The sequence below is a fragment of the Hipposideros armiger genome, unplaced genomic scaffold (genome assembly GCF_001890085.2).
Source record: "Hipposideros armiger isolate ML-2016 unplaced genomic scaffold, ASM189008v1 scaffold_232, whole genome shotgun sequence".
NCBI lineage: Eukaryota > Metazoa > Chordata > Mammalia > Chiroptera > Hipposideridae > Hipposideros > Hipposideros armiger.
The window spans coordinates 2419148-2441641 of NW_017731582.1; the positions used below are offsets into that span (position 1 = coordinate 2419148).

At 54.6% G+C, this 22494-nt stretch overlaps 1 protein-coding gene across 2 annotated transcripts in view; it reads left to right on the plus strand.

The window, feature by feature from the left end:
• The first annotated feature begins 18552 nt into the window (after positions 1-18552).
• Positions 18553-22494, plus strand: part of FAM131C (family with sequence similarity 131 member C) — a 17733-nt gene continuing 13791 nt past the window's right edge. The window contains exon 1 of one of the 2 annotated variants that reach the window (XM_019654854.1): positions 18553-19120. In XM_019654854.1, the coding sequence (XP_019510399.1) occupies positions 18640-19120 (481 nt within the window). In that variant the 5' untranslated portion in view covers positions 18553-18639. The remainder of the gene's footprint in view (positions 19121-22494) is intronic. The other variant, XM_019654853.1, reaches the window with a different exon arrangement.

Consider the following 22494-nt stretch of genomic DNA (forward strand, 5'->3'; position numbering starts at 1 on the left):
TCAGCTCCAAGTCAAGTTGTTGTATGTTAGCTCCGTATCTTTAACAAGGCAAGTTTTTGAACAATTATTGGAAGTTCCTTTTTTTATTATTTTCTCTGTCTTACATCCTTCTTCATTCTGTATAAATTATTTTTTTTTATGGTTTAAAAAACAATTTTATTGGGGGGCCAGCCGAGTGGCTCAGTTGGTTAAGAGCTTACTCAAGAGTTTGAGCTCTGAGCAACAGCAGTTCAATGCCCAGCCCGAGCTGAGCTGCCACTGAGCTGCCAACAGGTGGCAGGATGGCTCAGCTAAAAAAAAAAAAAATTTATTGGGGAGCAGCCATGGTCATTGGTTGGTTACACATTGCTTTCATGCTACAATGGCATAGTTGACTCTTTTAAGGAGGGCACAGCTCATAATGCCCATGCAGGGATTGAACTGGCAACCTTGGTGTTATCAGCACCACGCTCTAATCAACTGAGCTAACCGGTCACCCTGCTGTATAAATTATTGACAAAAGCTCAGCTAGTTTGAGAAACTTTAGTAGTTTTTTCATTGAACAGATATTTACTGAACAATTTTATCATTTGAGCCCTTAGATTTAAGACTTTGATCCATTTTGAGTTAATGGTGTAGGTGGTGTATAATGGTATAAAACAGAGGTCCAATTTCATTCTTTTGCATGTGAAAATCCAGATGTCCCAGTATTATTTGTTGAAAAGTCTATTTCCCAATCGAATTTTCTTGACACCCTTGTCAAAAATCAATTGACCATAATGTATGTATTTATTTCTGGACTCTCAATTCTATTCCATTGATCGATATGTCTATCCTTATGCCAGGACCACACAGTCTCCATTACTGTAGCTTTGTAGTAAGTTTTGAAATCAGGAGGTGGGAGTCCTCCAAATTTGTTCTTCTATTTCAAGATTGTCTTGGCTATTCTGGGTCCCTTACATTTTCATATTCCTTTTAGGATGAGCTTGTCCATGAGAATCTTTGAAGCTGATTCTAAGGTCATATATTTTTATAATTTCCATATGTGAAGTCATTGTGATCTATTTCTGTTGTCTTTTTAAAATTGAAATATAATTTATCTATAACATTGTATAAGTTTAAGGTGTATGTGTTGATCTGATACATTTATAGATTGCAACAGGATTACCATCCTAGCCATTTGCATCTCTAACATGTTACATAATTGTTATTTTGGTTGTCTTTTGTTTTGTGCTGATTCTTGCTCATGGTGTCTGTTTTCTTGTGTGCCTGTTTATCTTTGACTGTGTTCTGTTCACTCTATTGGAAAATTATTTGTGAAAAGAATATGAGGCCTAAGATAATGACACTTCCCTCAAGACATGTTTTTGTTTTAACAAAAAACAACAAACACTACTAATCCAAGGCCACTTTAATTCAAGTTCAAGGCTTGAATTTCTTGAGTCACCCAGGTCCCTGTGCTGAAGACCTGGTTTTCTGCTTGGTTCACCTTTATTCTGAGGATGTCTCAGCTTAAAAAAGATTGGAGGGTATCAGGCTCCCCCTCTTAGACAAAAGTCTGGGTTTACCTTTTCTATTTCCTCCCTCCCTGCTCCCCATGAGGCATCAAAACCACAGCTCCATTTCAAAGCTGTTTCTTCCAGATTGGCAAATGCTCTTGAACAAATGCAGTCTTCCACACTGGGCTTTCCTCCCTGGATTCTTGCCTTCCCCTATTATAGAGTCTTGCTAAGGAATGCTTCACCATCTTGTTAATTGTTTGATGGTCTTAAGAAGATGATCTTTTTGAATTGGATCTGGGACTTTAATTATCTTTAGCAGGAGGGTTGGTCCAAATTACCTACCCCACTGTTACTGGAGGCAGAAGCCCCTACAAAGCCATAATTGCTCACTGGCATTTCCTTACCTTTGCCCAGACTGTGCCCAGGCCGGTATACACCCACTCTCTACTCATCTCAGGCACTCCTAATCTCAAAGCCCTACACAGAGCTCTGCCACCAGAAACTCTACTAACCCCAGGTCCCTAACTCTCAGTCCTGGTCCCTAGAGACCACATCTCTACCGCTGCGCTTACTCTCCATCAAACATTTATGTGGCACACACAGTATGCCAGGTTTATCCCGGGCCCTGGGGATCAGCTCTGGACAACACAGAGGCTGCCCCTTACCCTTGAGGTGGGTAATAGACAGCTAGTTACAATCCAGTGGGATCAAGGTTGGAAGAGGGGTCCATGGGACACATTGCAAAGAGATCCAACCGAAGGAGGCTTCCAAGAGGAAGTAATATTTAAGCTGAGGCTTGAAGGATGTGTAGCAATTGCCCAGCAAATAGGGCTGGAGATGAGAAGGGTGTTCCAGGCAGAGCGAAGATCGCCTGCGAAGGCTCGGAGCAAAGCTGGTGAATCAGAATGGAGTGGGAGCGGGGAGGGGACCCAGGGTGAAGCTGGGAGGTGCGCCCAGCACCCCCTGTCTGACTTTACAGGTTCTCCTCTTCCCTCCTCCCCTTCTAAAGGTGAGGCTACAAGGAGAGGAGGACTCCGCACTTGAGGAAAAGCAAACTCCCTTGACCTTCTGCTCTGAACAATTCCTTTCAGGAAAGGTCACCGTCCTTGTCTGCCTCAATCCCTCGGCTTCGCCTCCTTCCTCTCCTCTGGCCTGGGGCAGAATGGAGACTAGCCACGTCCCCTTGTGACATGAGAAGCAGGATGCAGAGCTGAATACAGCTACAGAGACTGTCTTCCTTAGCTGCCCCTGCCAGAGTGTCCCCCACACAGGCCCTGAGGCCCTTCCTGCAGCTCCATCCTCACCGTGCTGTTTGGCTTGGATGTGGTCCCTGATCCAGGGGACAGGGAGGGGTGGGGTGCAGAGGCGCAGAGCCCTCAGGAACAGAGAGCAGTGCCAAGTGATACTGCTCTCTACCCAGCCAGGATTCTAGCGAGTGGGGACATATAGGACTCTCCGGCCCCTCACTTGCTCCCTGGGTCACCCCAACATCAAGCCTGAAAGGGGAAGGTTGGTTAACCCTCAGGAAACCAGGAGTTGAGAGGGAACACTAGAAGATTTCTGTTTTGACCACTGCAAGGTTTATAGCAGCAAGTTGGGTAAGTTCTTCTAACTGGGGAGGGGTTCCTTCGATTATTTATTCCACTCAGTCCCACTCACCCTATTGCCCAGATGGATAAACTGAGGCTCAGGTCACTGGCAAATGAGAGGCAGACGTAAGACCTGAACCCAGGCCTCCTGGCTCCTGGCCCAGCGCTCACTGCCTTCTCCAGTCCTCTCTACGCATTTGCCTAATGCCCAGCCACGGTATTGGGGGTTTAAGGCTCACATTCGGGCTGTGGTAGAGGGAGCCGGCAGGTGCTATAAGAGTTAACCAAGGAGTTAACCGTTCTCCAGCCCGAGATCCTGAAATGCTGCCCTCTGGGAACAGAGCGAGATCACATCTCCTCTCCCACCCTGTCATGCTTCACCAGAGGCTGACACTTTCCTGGCCTGAGGCTCCAGGGCCATCAACAACAGAAGGCATGCTTTGTTCAGTTGTCCTAAGCCTTTGTCAATGCCTTCCAGCCAAAGACCACCAGACACACACTTAAACAAAGTGGGGTTCATGGGTGCAAGGAGGGGAACACACACCTTGTACAAGCATGGTCCAAGCCACAGAAATGGCCATGCTTCCTATCTAAGTGAGCGAGTTGGGAAGGGATTCTGGCTGCTACCAGGTGATTTGGGAGGTGGGGGGGGGGGCGCTCAGGGAACGGAGCTTTGCCCTGGGTTGGATGGCATCACGAAGCAGGCTAATTCTTTAATTGCTTATCTTAATTTTAATCTAAAAGGGAGGAAGAATGAATTGAAACCCAAGCTGCGATTAGCCAAGAAGCAGCCATGTGGTCATTTTTGTGGATTGGACCCTGCTCATTTTTTTCTCTGCTTTCAGACTTGATTGCAGAGTGGTCTTGATCCATCACGGCATCGAGCGGCCTTGTCTGATGTTGGTGATCTGTAAAATTGCTTATGTTTAACAGGAGCACACCCCGACCTCCCCTGGGAGGGCTGGTTTTCTCTTTCTCAATTTGAAAGGAAGCAGCCCTGGAAAGCTGGCCACGTCACACAGGGTGCCCGTGACGGTACACGTCAGCCATGCCTTGTCGGTTGGTCCCAAGGCTGCAGAGGAAGCTCACCTGATGTAGGGAAGCCAAGAGGCTTCGGAGTCAGACCTGGGTTCAGATCCTGGCTCTGCTCATGCTCTTGGACAAGTCACTTTCCCCTTGCAACTTCATTCACGCAACAATTACCTAGGGAACATCTGTTATACGCCAGGGATTGGGGACCTGGGGCAAGTGCCATAACTGTCTGGGGCTCAGTTTACCCCAGAATAATATTGGCACCTAAGGTAAATCAGGGTCTATCTCCCAAGGTTGCTGATCTGTACTTTCCAGGGGTCCCCGCCTCTTTGACCACCCCTGCTTTGTGGTTCTTTATTAGCAGGGAAGCAGGAGGGTGCAGTCTGCCTTGGAGACTGAGTCCCCTGCCCCTGCCCCCCTGCCTAGGTGCCTAAGACCCCGGCTGGTCCCCAAGCAGCTCTGGAGCTGCATAAGCAGAGGCGGTTCTGGCCCCTCCAGCCTACATTTTCAGCTGTTCCTGGGGCTGAACTGTGTGACACAGCAAAGGAGGTGGCCCCAAATCTTGCAATTGCCCTGCAGGCAGCCAAGCCCCCGACTCTGCCCAGATACCAGCTCCACGATTATGGCCTGGGTGCTGCCCTTTCCTTGACCCAAACCTGACCACCTGTGGGGGTGGTCACTGGGGGGGTGCCCTTTCAGTGCTGATGTCCTGTGGTTCCCTGGCCTTTTCCAGGGCAGTGGTGCCAATGTGGTTAATAGGCCAAGGGAGGGTGCCAGGGCTGTGGGGGTGGAAGAGGGCATGCACCATCCTGCCTTCTTCAGGTGTGGAGGAGGGGGTGGTGACAGAGGAGGGTGTGAGATTAGCATAGGAAGAAGCTGGTGTCCCACAAAGGTGGTTACATAGCCTCGAGTTGTGTGGCAGGTGGGGACTCTCGCTGAGGGCTGTGGGTGTTAGTGTGTATAAGTGCGTGGGCAGGACTCTGACAGTGGGGTGGCTGCACATTCATGTGTGCATGTGTGATGCCCCCACCTTCATGGGTGGGCCTCAGAAACAGCCTGGGTTTAGGATTTGAACTGGCCTGGGTCTTTTCCCGGTTGAGTGACAATCTAGCTGTGTGACCTTGGCCAGGTCACTTGACCTCTCTCAACCTCATTCATCCACTCCACAAGTACAATTTGAGCAGTGTGATAGAGATAGGCATTGAGGAGACAGCGGCAAACAAGACAGAGTCCAATCCCTTATTGAACCGCTGGTCTAGCCTTAGTTTCCCCATCTTTAAAGTGGGGTGGCAATACCCATCTCCCAGATGACATCTGTAAATTGCAGGGCATCAGGTTAAGTGCTTGATGGAAATTTGTTTTCTTCCTCCTAGAAATCTTGGCGCTGCATGTCTCTTTTCAAGGGACACAGCTCTCAGTTGGTGGAAACAGGAGACAAAGGGGCCCCCTTCAGGGCATGATCCAACTCCCAGACTGCTATCACTCTGCTCTGCTGGCATGGGCCCGGGGAGATGCAAAGGCATCTGGGGTGGGATGGGGTGGATGAGATGGGGGCCTTGTGTTCTAAGAACCCTGGCACCTTCCCAGCACCAGCTGAGAGAAGCAGGGGGCAGGTCTGGAGGACAAAGATTCCCTGCGGGCCCCCTTCAGTCACCCCACACACACACTCACCCACCCAGTGGGCACAGGTGTGGGATGGAAACTCCTCCAACAAGTTGGGACACCCTCTTTCCCTGGGGCGGGGTTCAGGGGAAGGGGGCAGGGGAAAGGGCAGAGGAGGTGGCTGCCAACTTCCTACTGGGCTGTTGTTTATACCCAAGCCATGAGCTGGCTCTTGGCGTCACTGCCTGCTCCCCTGGCCAGGTATGCCAGCAGGTATGCCAGGAGGAGCCGGCTGCCTCCTGCTTAGCTCCCGTCGGCATTCAGTGCCCTGGCTTTGCTGAATTTGGGCACCAAAAGGGATAGCTGGGGAAGGATGATTTTGTATCCTCGCTTAGAGCCAGATGCCTGATTTCCCCCTCTGCCTGGTTTCTCTCTTGGGTCCACAGCAACCTCTCTGAGTCTGAGGAACTGCTGTTCTTCTTACGGGGGAGGCTGGTGGAATCAGGGTACCTTTGGGCCAGAAAGGCCAGTGCCCTGGAAAAGGGGTTGGTGACTTCTCTTTTCCACATCGGTGGACTGAGGGTGCATCTCAGTGAGGGTGGCTGCCACTGGTCAGCCCAGAAGGCAAGTGCAGAGGGAACGGGCTATAGCTAAAGTGGGGAAGATTCCTGTGAGACCCAAGAGAGTCGCCAAAAGAAGGATGCTGGGGTCAGAGAGGGATGCTTATGGGCTGCTGACCTGACCCCTCCCAGGGCTAGGGAGACAGGCCAGGAGAGATGGAGGAGGGGACTAGGGAGCAGGGTCCCCTCTCCATACCAAGTGAAGGGCATGTGGATTCCAGCCTCCCCACCCACCCAGTCCCTTCCACATTGCGAGCCATCACTGTGGAGAGAACCCAGGCTTCGGAGTCATAGAGTTAGAATTGCAGGGTATGGGCAAATCCCTTTAACCTCTCTGAGCCTCTGTTTTCCTCTTCTGTATGATGGACTGAGTGTATCTACTTCTCAGGACCCATGTGAGAGCACGCCAAGTCACACCAGCAGCCTGATGTGCAGGCGCTTTGTATATGTCCTTGCACATGGTTTAATTTATCCCTCCCATCGGCCCTCTGAGGCAAGCGCCATTATAGCCCCATTTTACAGACGAGAAAACTGGGGCCTAGAGAGTCCAGAGGAAGACACGTGGTAAGCTGGGAGATATCTGTCCTGTGGGAGCCCCTGTCCTCTCAGAGCAGAGGAGTGAGGCAAAGTCCGCCTGGGGGCCTGGGCGTGGGGCAGCTCCCAGAAGAAGAGGCCGATCGCTAAGCTCAGGGTTGCGGCTGGCCCCATCAAAGGGGACTTTTCGCCATCCAGCCACCTTCCTGAGTTTCATTTCCTTAAGCAACAGGTCACAGCTGCACAGCTGGCTCCTCTAAATGACGCTGAATGGCATCCAGGCCCTCGGCTGAGGTTCTGCCCAATGCCCGCCACCCCCAGCTCACGGGCCACCCTTGGACCTGCCCCAAGGGACAATGGCTTCTGCTGTCCTTCTGCTGTCCAGGTCAGAGCTCTGCCTCCCTGCCGTGCACATGTGCTCTGCTTCCTTGTGCCCCATTGTCTGGCTCTGGGCATCCTCTCTCGGGGCGTTTGGCGTTGGGGTGTCCAGAGAGAGACACAGAGAGACTCTCTGTTCTGACCCAGCTCCAGCCTCATGTTTGTTTTCTGTTCAAAGAAAAAGATGCAGGGGGTTTAACACACCTTGTGTCACAAAGCTGGGAGGAGGTGGAGCCAGGAGCAGAACCCAGGCAGCTGCTCCAGCATCGGCACTTCCAACTCAACCTCCATTAAGCCTTGCTCTCTCCCTCCTTTTCTAGTCCCCGCTGCTGCTGTCCAACCTGCGACCTCCCCTCCAGCCCAGCGTCTCCCTGCAGTCTCACCTGACACCACTCTGTGCCAAATCCTTCAGTGGCCCTTCTGTGCCTCCTGTCAAGTCCTGACTGCTGGGTCTGGCATTCAGTGCCCTGCCTGCCGCGACTGGCCATGCCATGAGCCACCTGGGCCTGCTGGGTCTCCTCACAGCGGGCCTCTGGGCTCTGCGTCTAGAGGTGAGGGGAAAAAAGGGTCCCTCATGAGTCCCCTAGGAGAACTCAGGCACAGAGAGAGACTTTACCTTGCTCTAAGTCCCTTGGCCAGGCAGCCCAGCAGAGACCCAGCCCAGGGCTGAGCCCTCACCCCCATGCTCCCTCTCATTGCTCACCCAAATCCCTGTAAACCAGAGCTGATGAGCAGGCAGGCAGCCTGCGCACATCACCCCGAGGTGCCGCGGGTGCCATTTGGCCCTGCTCCCCACCCACGTGCCTACCCTCCCACAGAGGCTCTGTGTTGGGGCACAGGGCCCTGAGGCCGCCTCCCAGCACCATCCCTGGGTAAGGCGACTCCCTCTCCAGGCAGGAGGTCTCCACCCTGGTGCGCCCACCCCACTGGCCCTGCCCCGGCAGCCCCCAGTAGGTTGTCTTCCTCAGCGCTGGGCCTGGCTCAGCCCCAAGGGCCTGCCAGTCACGTAGCCAAACTTGTTCCTCCTCTCCTGCAGTCCAGGCTGCTGAGCGCAGCGATTTCCTGCTGGGGAGAGCACAATGAAGTCTGCCCCAAGGGACCCACCCTCGGGAGGCGCCAGCTGTCTCTGAGCGCTGTGTGACCCGGGACCGGGCCCACGCCCTCTCTGAGCCTTGGTTTTCCCAGTGAGAAGTGAGGGGGTGAGACAGGGTCAGGTGAGGTCACTCTCCAATAATGATAACAGCAAACTTTCCTTGAGCTCTAAGTACATGCAAGTGCAGCACCCCAAATCCTCACAGCCACCCTGGAAGCTCAGGACAGAGCCAGCCTAACTCACTTGACCACAGTCCCATCTCCCTGTGGATGAAAAAGGGGCCACATACTAAACCTGACAAGCTCAGGGGAGGCCTTACAAACTCAGAGGCTGAAAGGAACCACACAGGATGGTCTGAACATAAAAATCCCTAACTAAAAGCGGGTCATGGCGGGTAGTCACGTCCTAGGCCTGTAGCTTCCTTGACAAAGGTCAATCTTTACCTGAAGCAAGCCTGTCTATTGTCTTTTTCCATCTAATATAACATACCTTTGAAATGTCAGAGTAATCTCTTTTTCCAGACCCCTCAGGGCACACCCTCCACACCAGAGCACGAGACCTCAGAACCCCTCATTTGTTATCTTATTCCCCCGCATACCATCTCTATGCGCTGTACATGTTAGTTACTAACTGTCCTGTACCCACCAATGTAACAGCAGTAAGTGTCTCTCCGTTTTACTTTCTATCCAATCCCAGAGACTTCTCGCTTTGCTTCTCCCGCCCCCTTAATCTACCACCAATGGATTTCCTGTGACCCTCCTTACGTCTCCTCCTCTGATTCTAATGTGTAAAATATGCTGCAAAACTGCCATTCTCTGGAACATTTTCTCAGTCTGTTGAGATTTTGCTTCTCAGCAATTGTCCTCAGTTTGGCTCAAATAAACTCATAAAAATGCTCTGTAGGTTTGGACGTGTCTTCCGGCAACATCCCTTTTCTGTCAGGCATCCTAGGGCTTCTTCCTTCCTGTCTCCTGTGTAGAGACCCCCCCATCCCCACCCTGACCCCACAGCCCCCTGTGGTCCTCCTCCTCCCAGAAGGCACCCGGCCCAGAGCTGGGATGGAGAAATGACAGTAAGTGTTGGAAGGTCCAAATTAGATCAGAGGCACATGGGCCGAGGCGGAGAGGGACTGATAATGGTGGAAAGTAGAAGCATTGGAGAGAGAAACTGAGAGCTGAAGTGGAAACTGAGAGCTTCAGGCTGGCCTGGGAGAGAGCCAGCCAGTTTGGGACACTTGACAAGCCCCTCGCCGGGGGTTTCTGAGGCTGGGAACCTGAGGTCCTACAGAGTTTGGCTCCTGCCTCCCCCACTGTCTACCCCTGTCCCCCACCAGCACCCTCAGCCCGGACAACCTTATATTCATCTCCAGCGAGGACCAGGCTCTCCAGCCCAAAGCCTGCGGCTCAGGGCCTGACCTTGAACTAGGTCCTCCACAGTGACACTTCCCCAGGACACACCCCAGAGCCCTCCTTCCTAATTCTGCCATGAGTCAGGGTCTGCACAAGTGTGTCCTGGAAAAACAAGGCTCCAAGGGGGGGCCTTCCTCAGCGCAGTGCAGAGGTTCCTGGATGAGAACGAGGGGGACAGTGAGGCCTGGGTTGCTTCCAGAGAGAGGACACTGTGGCTCCCCTAATGGGGGGTGGGGGGGCGGGGAGGAGAAGTGGTTACTATTCTCACAGCCGTGTCTCTCCCTCCTCGGGTTCCATGCTCAAGGCCTACCAACACCCCTGATGCCCGCCTCCTCCCCAGCCTTCCAGGATCGGAAGGCTAGACCTTGCCCCTGCTCAGCCACGACCTCCTTCTTGCCTCCTGCCAGGCCTGGAACTGTCACAGTGGCTCTGCTCTGAAGCTCGGGGTCCCCAAAGGGACCAGCCCTAGCCAAAGCCCCAGTGACGCATCCTCGCCTCCTGCCTCCCGTGTGTCTACCTCCTGACACGGAGCGCGCGGCCCACGCCCTCACCCCCACCCACGCTCTCTTAGGCGGATGGGTAGGGAATCCAGGCACTTGCCTCTGAGCCTCGGTTTCCTCACCTGCACAGTGGTCCTCAAAACCATCCCTACTTCCTAGGCTGGTGTCTAGGACAATGTGCCTAAAAACCTTCACCCAGTGAGGTGCCACGTGGAATCCTAAGAACGTTTATCCCTCTGCGTAGTCTCCCCCCCCCCATGTCTGGTTTCCTTATTTTCATGGCTGCCATCTCCTCTGCTGGAAGTGTCCCCCAACCTCAACCCTGCCCCAGTGGCACCTCCTCCCACCTCACCCAGACCCCTCCCCAAAGTGGCTTCTGCCCTTCCCAGCAGGTCTCAAAGCCCAATTGCTGGGCCTCCTTCATCAGACCCCCAAGGTGGGGGTCTTCACCAGACTAGAAAATCAGGCCCTGGGTGGGGTGGGGGGGGCAGCAGGGCCCTGGAACCTGCATGTTGAACCTGCTCCCCGGGGCATCTGATGCCCACTGTCCTACCTGTCGAAACAGGAATATGTCACCCTCAGGGGAGTCCTGGGGGTCCTCTGTCAGCTCCACCCTGACCTCGTTGCTGACCCCCCACCCCACCCCACACCTCTGCAGGGGAAAACACTTTCCCAGAGTGCTGGTCTCTTCCCCCCCCCCCACCTGCTTCCTTCTCAGGCTGGGAAGGCGGGCTGGGCAGGGCAGGGCAGGGCAGGGCTGGGCAGGGCTGGGGAGACCAGCTGGGCTGTGTTTGTTTTGGGGGTTTTCCTCTTGGGCTGATTTTCTAAATAAAAGGCCTGGGTGATGGTGGGGACAGAGCCAACCCCAGCCCCTCACGATGCTGGGGGATTATAAGGGGTGGGGGTGGGGGCAGGCATTTATACTCCTCCCAGAGCTAGGCCATCTAAGGAAACTTTGAAGCCCTGTGATGCAGGAGCTATTTCCCCATTTTAGAGAGGAGGAGACTGAGGCTCAGAGAGGCCCAGGGATGTGCCCAAGGGCACACAGCTAAGGAGGGGCCAGGAGGGGTGACTCAGCAGGGAACTTAGTTTGGGGCTGCACTGGCTGCCTATCTACTCTTTACTCCTCCGAACTCCCTCCCTCACCTCACTGCTGCTCCCGCCCCCTATTTTGTGCCCCCTCCCCCAAATCTCTTAGCCTGTGCCTCTCTCCCCTTCTCGTTCTCCATTCTCCTCCAGGCAGCCCCATTTCTCAGCCCTGTCCTGATCACTCTCCCCTGAAATGTCATGGCTCTCGCTACCAACATCCAAACCAGTGACTTCAAGTCAGAAGAGCAACGTTTAAGGAACTTGCTTGGGTCAGGCCCTGTTTTAGAAGCGTTACCCAAGAGAAACTAATTTCACCCTCTGACAGCTCCGTGAGGCTCCTGTTTTACAGGTGAGGAACATGAGGCTCAGGGAGGTGAAGTCACTGGCCTATAGGTGGTAAAGTCAGGACTCAAACCCAGGCAGCCTGCATGTGTCACTTCTCCATGTCACCCCTCTGGCTCTCCAGCCCAGATCTCTGACCTGGGCTTCAAACCGAACATCTCTTCCCAATTTCTATGGGTCCCCAGCAAGGGGTCATCCTTGCCTGGCCCCCACCGTAGCATTCATCTGTGCTAAGGCCTGTTTGCCCCATGTTTCCGTCCCCACCCCACCCCGAGACTGGGAGCATCTCAGGTCCCATTCATTCATGACCATGTCTCCACACTCCGCATTACCGGCTTAGAATACAATAGGGCCTGGATCCCGTCCTAGGAGGGACAAAGTGATTCCAGCTCAGGGCCCAGCCGTAGCTTCCCACAGCGCCCTCTGCTGGTCCAAACATTGCACTGGTGCCTTCTGACCATCAGCCCATGTCCAAATCCCCATCACCCTAATAACCCCCTGGGTTTATAGACCTCCTTTCTTCCACCGAGCTCAAAGCGATTTCCCATCTGTGATCTCCCTGGCCTGGGACCGGGCCCAGCAGTGTGGGAAGGCCCAAAATTCCTCTCCCCATTTTACAGAGACAAACTGAGGCCTGGAGAGGGATGGGCGAGCCTCGGCGTGCTGGCAGATCCAGAAAAAAACCTGACAGGTCCATTTCTCCAACCTTCTCGGTTACAGATGAATAAACTGAGGCCCAGAGGGGAACAGACTTGCCCGAATGAGTCCTGGCTTAGAGCCCTGGTGTCCTAAATACAGCCCAGGGCTTTCCCATGATACTAAGAGCTCTGCCTGCAGCTCAGCACGGCTCAGCCAAGTCATTAAACAAAACGAGCCTCTGTTGTCCCATTTCTAAAAAGAACAGTACTTCCCGCGCTGTCTGCCTCCCAGGGGGCTAGGAGATGGCGGATGTGGGAGTGTTCATGACGGACTGTGAAGCCAGGTAAGGTCAGGCGCTGGAAGGATGAGGGAGGGCAGTGGCCCAAACTGCAGATTTCAGTGGGACCCTCACCCCTGCCTGGCATAAACGCAACTCAGAACGCCACTCCAGGCCACTGCCTGACCTTCACAGAGCCCAGCACATTGTATGTGCTGCCCAGATCCTGCCTGCGCTGACCTGGTCAGGGTGTCAGGGGTGGGAGGTGAGAAGAAACGGGGAGCACTCTAACCCGAAGTTTCAGCTCCTGCCTCCCTGTTATGTCCTTCCTGGCCTTCCTCACAATTTGTCAATTTATGTACTTTTTTCCAGTGATTTAATATCTGTCTTCTCCGACCGACTCTAAGCCAGGTGTTGGCAAACTTCCTGTAAAGGGTCAGATAGTAAATATTACTGTCTTTGAGGGTCAGATCAAAGTTTCAACAGAAGTTGTAAGGTGAAACAGCCATAGACGGCAGGTAAACAATGAACATGGATATGTTTCAATAAAACTTTATTCACAAAAACAGGCCAAGGGGTGGATTTGGCCCATGGGTTATAGTTTGCTGGCACCTAAACTCATCTCCAAGACAGCTGGGACTTGTCTGATTACTCTCAACTGTATCCCATTGTTTGGGCAAACAATACACTGCAGGTGCTGATTTGATTGATACTTTGATGAAGGAAGGCACGCTTCAGGGAGTGAAACAGGGGAGATCTCTGTGGGTGAGGCTCAAAGGACACGTGTGATGTGGACGGATGGAGGGAGAGTGCACAGCTTGTACAAACACCCAGGGGCAGGAATGGAGGGGATGCTGCCTGCCCCCAGGAGCTAGCAGGCTCAGAATCACCCCAGAGGTCAAGATAGAGGGGGGCAAAGGGCTGCCCCAGTGTGGCCAGGGCTTGGATCCACCTCCTAGGGTTCCTGGGAGAATTAAATAGGACAGGACCAGTACAGGTCTCAGCACAGCAGCTGACACAGGCGAAGGTCTCAGCTGTCATGACTATTCCCGTTGCTGTTATTAACCCAAATACCTGAAACTGCCTCCCAAGCCCCCACCAACAGCGCCAGTTGAGTCAGCTGGGCTCTTTCCTACTGAGGATGGGCCTTGATAACCATGAGAAAGCCTGTCCCTCAAGGAGCTGGGGGATGTCTGTCCTAATGCTGGGGACACCCCACCACCTGTTTACTCGTCAAACTGGAAGCTTCCCCAGGGCAAGGGGCAGAGGCTGGTCTCGCACCAGCCTCCCCAGTGCCCAGAAGAGTGGTTGTGTCTCCTCCATCAGACTTGGGGCTTACTCTCTGTCTCTCCCTACTCCATCTAGTCCAGGTGATTGCCTGCGAGGGACTCTGACCTGTCACCCCACTCCATCTGTAAACCCACAACCTTAAGCCTGGAGGGGAGAGTGAGTACATTCTAAGGTCAGGCTGTGGGTTTTCTTTCTTAGGCTTCCTGGGAAGGCCGCAAGCCTGAGGGCCCAGGACCCATATGGAGGGCCTGGCCTGCAGACCTAGCACCTGAACCCTCCAGATGGAGCAGAGAGTCCCACTGGCTGTGGGGTTCCAGCCCCGGCTCTGCTCCTAACTGGCCTTGGTTCCTTTCCTGGGTCTCAGTCTCCACATCTGTACAATGGGGGTTAGGACCAGGCGATGTCTGAGCTCAGGAGTGTTGGTAGCCTAGACGGAGACTTTGTGCAAATCTGGGTGGATGCAGCCTTGTAGCACACAGCTTAGCAAGGACACAACACCTTAGTGCTAGCCAAAGGCACCCCGTCCCCGGGCCGACACAGCCCATGCCAGAGCTCAGTGCTTGGTGATTTGAGCATGGGGAGGATTTCAGAGCCCTCCCCCTCAGCTGGGCGCCTTTGTTCAGGGCACATGATGCACACACAACCTTGAACCATGGCTGGGCCTGAGCTGCCAGCGTGGTATTTTCTAGGTCAATTGGCCAAGGGAGGAGAGAAAAAAAGGAAAGCAGTGACGTGGCGCTGTCTCAGGCTGCCCCCTGGTGGCCAGATGCTGCATGACACCATGGCTCAGGAAAAGCATCTCAGGTTAGTTTTAACTGTAACTCTACCTTGGTCCTAGCAGGGGGGTCTCCTTCTTGCCTGCAGAGACCCAACACCCAGGAGATGGATTACCAGCCTCTAAACCCTGAGGAAGGGCTTCTGTCATGAAGAACCACCGTGGACAGGCCTGGCCAGGCATTTTAGAGATAAACTCAGTGCACCTGTTTACTTTCCAGGCTGGAAGCCAGGGGGCAGGGGCTGGTCTCACCCCCAGTGTCCCCAGGGCCCAGCACAGTGGTTGTGTCTCCTCCATCAGACTGAGGGCTTACCTTTCTGTCACTCCCTACCCCATCTAGTCCTGCGAGGGACTCTGTCCTTTCACCCCACTCCAGCTGGAAACCCACAGCCTTCAGCCTGGAGCTAAGAGTGAGCACATGCTGAGGTCAGCCTGTGGCTGTTTTCTCGGGCTTCCTGGAAAGGCCCCAAGCCCTGGCCTACAGGACCCCAAGACAGGCTGGGTCCCCAGAGAAATAAGGAAGTACTGGAAGCTTCATCCAGGCTTGACCCCACCCAAGAGTGACTGGAAGGCAGCTTGATTTGCAGATGAAGAAACAGAGGATGAGGCTCCCCATTGCTCTTTAGCTAAAAAGACCAGATCTCAGCAGGAGGGCCTGAAGGACCTAGCTCCTGCCACAGTCTCCCTCACACCCTCTGCTCCAGTCACAGTGGCCCCCTCTTCCTCCTGGGAATTGGTCCCTTCCTCACATCTCCAGACCACTGCCCTTGTTGTTCTCTGCCAAGCCAAGCCCACTCACTCTTTGGCTGTGGACTCTGTCATTGTCCCTTCCCCTGGACGTTCCCTCTATGCCTGAGACTAGATCAAGTCCTTCTCTTCTACACTCTCGACAGCTCTTTCCCAGTGCTTCTCAGAGCTGTGATTCTCAATTTATCTGCGTCATTACTGGATGAATGCCTCCCTCCACCCCCACCCTCCAAAGGAGAACTCATCTGTCTCATTCATGCTGTAATCTCAGCACTACCCAGTGCCGGGCATACAGTAAGTGCTCAATAAATGCTTGCTGGATAAATGAAGGGTTGAATCCATCAGTCCTGGCTAGAACCACTTTCTAGATGTGTGACCTTGGACAAGTCTCACTTTCTTGCATTCAGTCAACAGACACTTATTGAGCATCTATTACGTATTGCTCTGGGCACAGGAGTCAAACCCAGATCTGTCTGGCTTCCAGTTCTGTTCTCTTTCTGCATACCAAGCTCTGCCTTTCCCGAGAAAGTCAGTACATTTCCTGAGGAGGTGTTTGAGGCCTGGAGGTGGGCAACCCCAGCCTGAAGTCTCCTCCTCTCCCACTGGTCCCCTGGTGCCCCCCACATTCCTGCCTCCATACCTTTGTGTACACAGAGCCCTCCACCATCTCTGCCTCCCAACCTCCCACTCAACCTTCAAAATGCTATTGCAGGGTCACCATTGCCTTGAAGCCACCCCCATGACCCTTGGCAGAAGCAGCTCTCCTCTTACTGCACTTGGCTGGCATTGGCTGGCATGGAGAAGCTCCACTGTCCAACCTGACCTGAGTTATTTATGGGCATGGCTCCCCAATGCAGAGCCATGCCCCTCTCCCAGGACTGCCTGGGCAGGCACTCGGTCTGATTCATCGTTGTAACGGTTCCCGTTGATTAGCCTTTCTCCGATCAAGCTGCAGCACCTGCTCTCTGCGCTCCAGTGCTCAGCTCGGGCTGGGCAGTCAGGGCCAGTGAATGTCCGTCATTGAGACGTGGGGACAGGCCACAGGACCGGGGGCTGTAGTCGGATCCCCTAAATCATGACAGGAGAATAGGATTCGGGTTGTGAAGGGCACGCACAGCCTGGGAACTGTCTCCCCTGGTCCCCTCACCCTCTCGCCTCTCCCCCATGAAGGGTGGGGCAAGGAGGATGCTGGGGGAGTGTAGTGGAAGGTCACAAGGCAGATGGGCTGTGGGCTGAGCTGAGAAAGGACAGCCTGCCCCGGGGAAGGACAACCACACATCTTGGAGCTGTCTGGGAATCTGGGAATCGTCTGCCTCAGCAGAATTCCAAGGACTGGGAAGGTGAATGTGGGGATCCAAGTGGGAGCTGCCCACCCCTGCATGACCCGGTCTCAGGCCAGTGCCAGGGCTGGGCTGACAGGCAGGAGACTTGGGTTCTAGTCCCCATGCTGCCATGAATTCGCTGTGTGACCTTGGGCAAGCCCTTGCCCCTCTCTGAGCACCAGTCTGTACAGGGACAGGATTGAGTCAGTGTGGAACTGACCAGCATGAATGCCAGCGGCTGGGATAGCCAGAACCCCTCCCCGGGGATATGTCTGGGTTGGAGAGCAAGTGACTCTGGGTGCGGCTACTGCCCAGCCTCACCCACCCGTCCCCATCTTAAACTGAAGGGGGCACATTAAGCTCTCCAGTGGCCTCTCCCCTGTGGTCTTCCCCATTCTCTTTGCAAGGGTCCCACTCCCTGTCCTCTCTGCCCCCAGAGATGCCAGACTGCCAGCTGGGAGCACTGGCAGCTGTGACTGAGTGTCCTGCGTCATGGTGAGTCAGAGCCCTCTGTCCAGGCCAGATCCAGTCACTCCGCAACAGGAAGAAGAGAAAGGACACCTCGGCCCCACCCCCCAATCCCGGGGTCACCCAGGACAGGAACCCAGAGTCTGGTCATAGGCAGACCCACCTTTCCTTCTCCACACAAGGGCAGGCACACGGCTGGCACTGCAAGTCCCCTCGCAGCTATCCTCCTCCAGGCCAGATTTGGGGGTCAGCTCTGGTCTGATGGGGCAGAACATTGGGGGTATCTGAGCACCCAACTGAATACAGCACTGACTCCAGGACTGGCATATGTCTTGTTCACAATGGCGCATAGTAGGTGTTTCAAACCCGCCCATCGAATGGCGGTTCTCCAGGCTTCCCATGGGTGTAGGGAAGCTTGGTGAAGTAGTAATGCATCATATCGGTGTTCACCGTCAATAGTATTTATTTTTAGCTCTAAATTAAGTGCCTAGTATGTGCCAGTCATTTGCATATATTATCTCATTCATCTTTACAGCAATCTCATGAGGTGAGATTTTCACCCCCAGTTAACAGATGAAAACACTGAGGTTCAGGGAGGGGAAGCAACTTGCCCAAGGTCACACAGCTTGAGCGAGCCGAGTCCACATTCAGTCCAGGTCTGCAGACACCAGTGACCGCTTTCCACCCGGACTTTACTCCAGAGAGGATACCAGGCTTGGGGGATGAGAAAAAGGTCAGTACCCATCCCGTGTCCCCCCCACCCCCGGCAGTCCTCTCCTGTAGAGGCCTTTAGCTCCAACCCATGCCCCTGCCTCAAACCTTATTCATGCTTCAAAACTCTGCCAAGCCACCATGAGGGACACAATGACACCTGCCCTACCTGGTGCACAGGTGGGTGTAAGGATGGAGTGAGGTGAAGTATATGAAAGAGAGAGCTTCCAAAACCGAAGAGCTGTGTGCGTGGGGAGGTTTGCTAGGAGCTGGGATATGTGTGTGAGTGTGACTGTGTAAATGTGTGTATCAACATGAGAATGTATGGCTGTTAGTGTGGGGGTGTGTGCGCGTGTGTATACTTGTGAAAGTGTGTCTGAGTGTAGGTATGTGAGTATGAGTGATTAGAGTGGGTCACTGTCTTTTGTTAGACAGGAGACTGGGGCTGAGATTATCCTTGTGTCTGGGTTCGGTGCTGCCCCCTTTCAGACACTGAGGGAGACCCAGTGGAGTGATGCTTGACTCTTGTGCGATAGTGACGCCACTAGGACACTCTCCCCACCCTCTGTACCTCCACCCTGGGCCAGCGTCCCTGAATAAGGAGCTGTCCCTCACAACTAAGGGACCTCAGGCAAGGCATCTGGCTTCTGTGAGCCTGTTTCTTCCCCTGCAAAATGAGCAGACAATGGAATTGTTATTGCGCTCAGCCAGGTGTCTGGTTGTGGTTGTTAAATTAACTAAATGAACATTCTACATTCTGTATTTTGTGTCCCAAATGCTGGAAATCCCCCCTCTCTCCTGTGTCCCCTTAACCCCCCACCCCAACTGCCCCCGCCCCTAGCCCGGGCTGCGGCAACAGGTGTTGAGGGGGGGCGGGGTTGGGAAGGGGCGGGCACCCTCGCGCGGCTCCGCGCCCTGGGCTTCGGGAGACAGGTCCCCGGGGGCCCTCCCCCGCCCGCGGTGCTGGCAGGAGCTGGCGACCGACCGAGGCGGCGGTGGCGGCTGGGACGACACGACGGAGTGGAGGCCGAGCTGAGCAGAGCAGAGCCCCAGCCCCGGCGCCTTCCGCGCCCGCCTGCCCGCGCGTCCGTCAGTCCTCCAGCTGCGCCCGCGCCGCGCGTGAGCCCCGAGCCTCGGAGACATGAATACCCGGCACCCCGACGCACCCAAGGCGCAGCGGCCCGGCCCCGCAGCCCCGTGATGGGCTCCTGCGTGTCGCGAGGTAAGGGGGCTGCGAGCCGGTGGGGTTCGGGGTCCGGTCCCCGCGCTGAGGACACGCGCACGTCCCCTCGGGCTGCTCCAAGGAAACTAGGGGATGAGGAGGGCGACCCCGCTGTTCCTGAGCAACCGCACCCCCACCCTCCCCTGCTGGGCCCTGGGGGACACGGTGCTGCCAGGGGACAGGGCGTGGGAGGATGGGGGACAATGTGGAGAAAGCATGGGGAGGTCACCGCAGCCCCAGTCTCGCTTGGAACCACACCCTGGCAGGTGGCCTGAAGCAGGGTCACTTCCTTCCCGGAAGCCACACCCCCCCTGCAGAGTGTCTTGGAGGAGCAGGACGCTTCTGGTTGCTCTTGGCTATTCTGGGGACAGGAGTGGGGATGGTCACCAGAACACTCACTGCCCCCCCCAAGACCCAGGCCTTCCAAGCTCAATGCCCCCCATTTCTGTCCCCTTATCCCATGTCCCTGTCTCAGAGTCCCTGAGCCCCATGGGCAGCAAGGGGTTAATGGGGTGAACAGGTGATAAAGAAGGTTCCCCATCTCCCATATTCACCCTAACTCCTCATCCTCACCCCAATGCTTGGTCAAGGGAAGAGGAGGGCCAGAGACAGCTGATGTTCCTAGTAACCCCGAGCCCTTCTCTGTCTCTGAGCTTTAAGAGCCAGCCTGGCCTGGCACCTTTCACTCCTCTGCTCTCCTCAAGGTGGTACTGGGAGCTGGAGTCAGCTTCCCTGGAGGGTGGCAGTTTGGTCCTTGGAACACTCCCCACCCACCTCCAGCTTTCTAACAGGCTGGGATCAACACTTCAGAAGAGGTTGGCTTAGCTGCTCCCCACCACTTGTCTTCTTCCCCCCCCACAGCTGGGGGAAGGGACTGGGGGTGGAGGTTACTGGCCAAATCCACTGACCCCAACCACAGGGCCTTAGGGGGCTGCTACCCCACCCATCCCCCCAATAGTTTCCTTAGGTATGGAGGAATGGGCCTTGGGGAGAGCTGGGCAGGCCCTGGATGGGTCCTGGACCTGGGAGATGTTAAGGAAGCGACATAACACTCCTCCCCCCCATCCTCTGGCCTCTAGGGGGCTCTGCTCACTGGTCCATGCAGGACATTCAGGTAAGTGGCTCAAGATGTCTCAGGAGGGTGTGTCACGACTGGGATCATGGGGGTGTGGGGAGGGGGAGTAGGTTGTGTGAGGTTTATTCACTTATTCAGTCATTAAGCTGCTATTAGCATGACACCTACTATGTGCCAGGCACCATGAACATGCTGGGCATCCAGCTTGCAGTGTCAATGAGCCCAGCACAGCGCCTGTTCTCGTGAGGCCTCTAGCCTGGCCAGAGTGGGAAGGTAGTTTGTTGTTGTTGTTGTTGTTTTTGTTTTTTTAGCTGAGCCATCCTGCCACCTGTTGGCAGCTCAGCAGCAGCTCAGCTCGGGCCCGGAATCAAACCGCTGTTGCTCAGAGCTCACACTCTTGAGCGAGCTCTTAACCAACTGAGCCACTCGGCTGGCCCGGGAAGGTAGTTTTAAGAGTGAAGAATGTTTAGAGTTCTTTAGGAGTGATGGGCTCTCAGTGTGTCTCCAGGAACCGGAAGGCTCTGGATAGTCTCTGAGTGTCGGAGTATCTGGACTCTGGTGTTTCCTTGGTAACTGTCCCTTCTCATCACCTGGCCATCCCATGCCAGGCACTGGGGGACTTGCTTGTGAGCTGCAGACCTGCTGAGCACAGTTCAGAGGCTGGAGAGGAAGGGACACCTGCCAAGGTCACTCAAGGCAGTTTTAGGACTGAGGACCAGGTCCTCCAACAAGGTGCGAGGACCATCAACCATTTTAGGGGTACGTACCATCACCATCCCCATTTTAGAGATGGGGAAACCGAGCAGAGGGAAGTTGAATGAATTGCCCAGGGACTGCATAGATGAAATAGCAGAGGTAGGATTTGAACCTAGTCAAGCCGACTTCATATCCTGGGCCCTTAGCCTCTGCACCACACTGCCAGCTCTCAGCCCTGTGCCCCTGTGCCAGCACTTGTCTCTCTCCAACTGCAGGCTTTCATGGGCCTCTGTGACCAGAGAGCCTGGTCTCCACACCTGTACCACTCACTGATAGCAGCCTCCTTATTCCCAAGTGCTCCCCTGTGCCAGGTACGCAGCCTGAAGCCAGGCCAGGGATTGGAGTGGGGGTGCCCCAGCCAAACCCCAAACCCCAGGTACAAGCCACACCTGGGAGAGCTGCCTTCACCCCCAGCATCCGGCAGCAGTGAGCTTCTCTGTGCCAGACCTGAGAGGTCAGGAGTGCAGACTTTGGAGCCAGCCAGCCTAGGTTCACAACCCTGCTCCACCATCACTAGCTCTATGCCCTCAGACAGTCACTCGACCTTGCACATGTATCTCAGTATTCTCATCTCTAAAATGGGAATAATTCCAGTATTGATGTCCTAGCTGGGAGGGAATTAAATGATTTAATTCATGTAAAGCACTTGGAACAGTACCTGGCACATAGTAAGCATGCCTACGTGTTAGCTATTACTTTCATTTTTATTATTACCCTTCTGTGCAGACAGCTAATCAAGGCCCTCTTGGCTGGGAAAGGGAAGGCTAGAGAGGCTCCAAGCCCCAACCTTTTCATGGGAAAAGCAGCGGGCGGTAGGCACTTGAGGCGCTGAGGACACGGGGAAAGTGACTGGGACCAGATTAAGGCACCACACGCTGTTTTCAGGAGCTATTTTGTTTGTTATCTATTTTGAAGGTGTTGTTTGTTGGGCGTTTATCCAGAACCAGGCTGAGCCTTCACCTTTCTGACCTAGTTAGTCCTCTTTCAACCTTGGGATGGGGGACGTGGGACTCAGAGATGGGAAGCGTCTTACTTGAGGTTACGTAGCCAGGACGTGGAGAGTCAGGATTTGACTCCGGGTCTGTGTGACCCCCAGAGCCTGAGGATGGAACCCTTGCCCTTCGCTTTCGTACGTCCCCTACGTGGAGAGAGGTACTAAGCGCATGGCCAGTGCTTAAAAAAAGCCATCCTCTGGAATAACTCAAGTGGTTAGTATTTGGTTTGGGCTTTGCTGCCGCTGCTGGTGACAATCCGTATGGCGCAGAGGAGAGTGAATATCTGCCCCCCTTCGCTACAGCCACAGGGTCTCTGAGTGCCCACCCAGGCCCCTGGCACTGGTACCTCTCTGCCTGTCCCCTCCCACCCCAGGCTTTTCCTCCACGCCAGCTGGCCCCACTCTGGGGATCTCAGTGCACTGGGCACTGGTATGGGGGTGGGTTGGCGGCGGGAGCAGAAGTTGAAGACTGAGGACTTTCTTTTGGAAGGTCAGATCTGATTATGTCTGGGAGAAGGCACAAGCCCTATGGGGGCTGACCACAGCCAC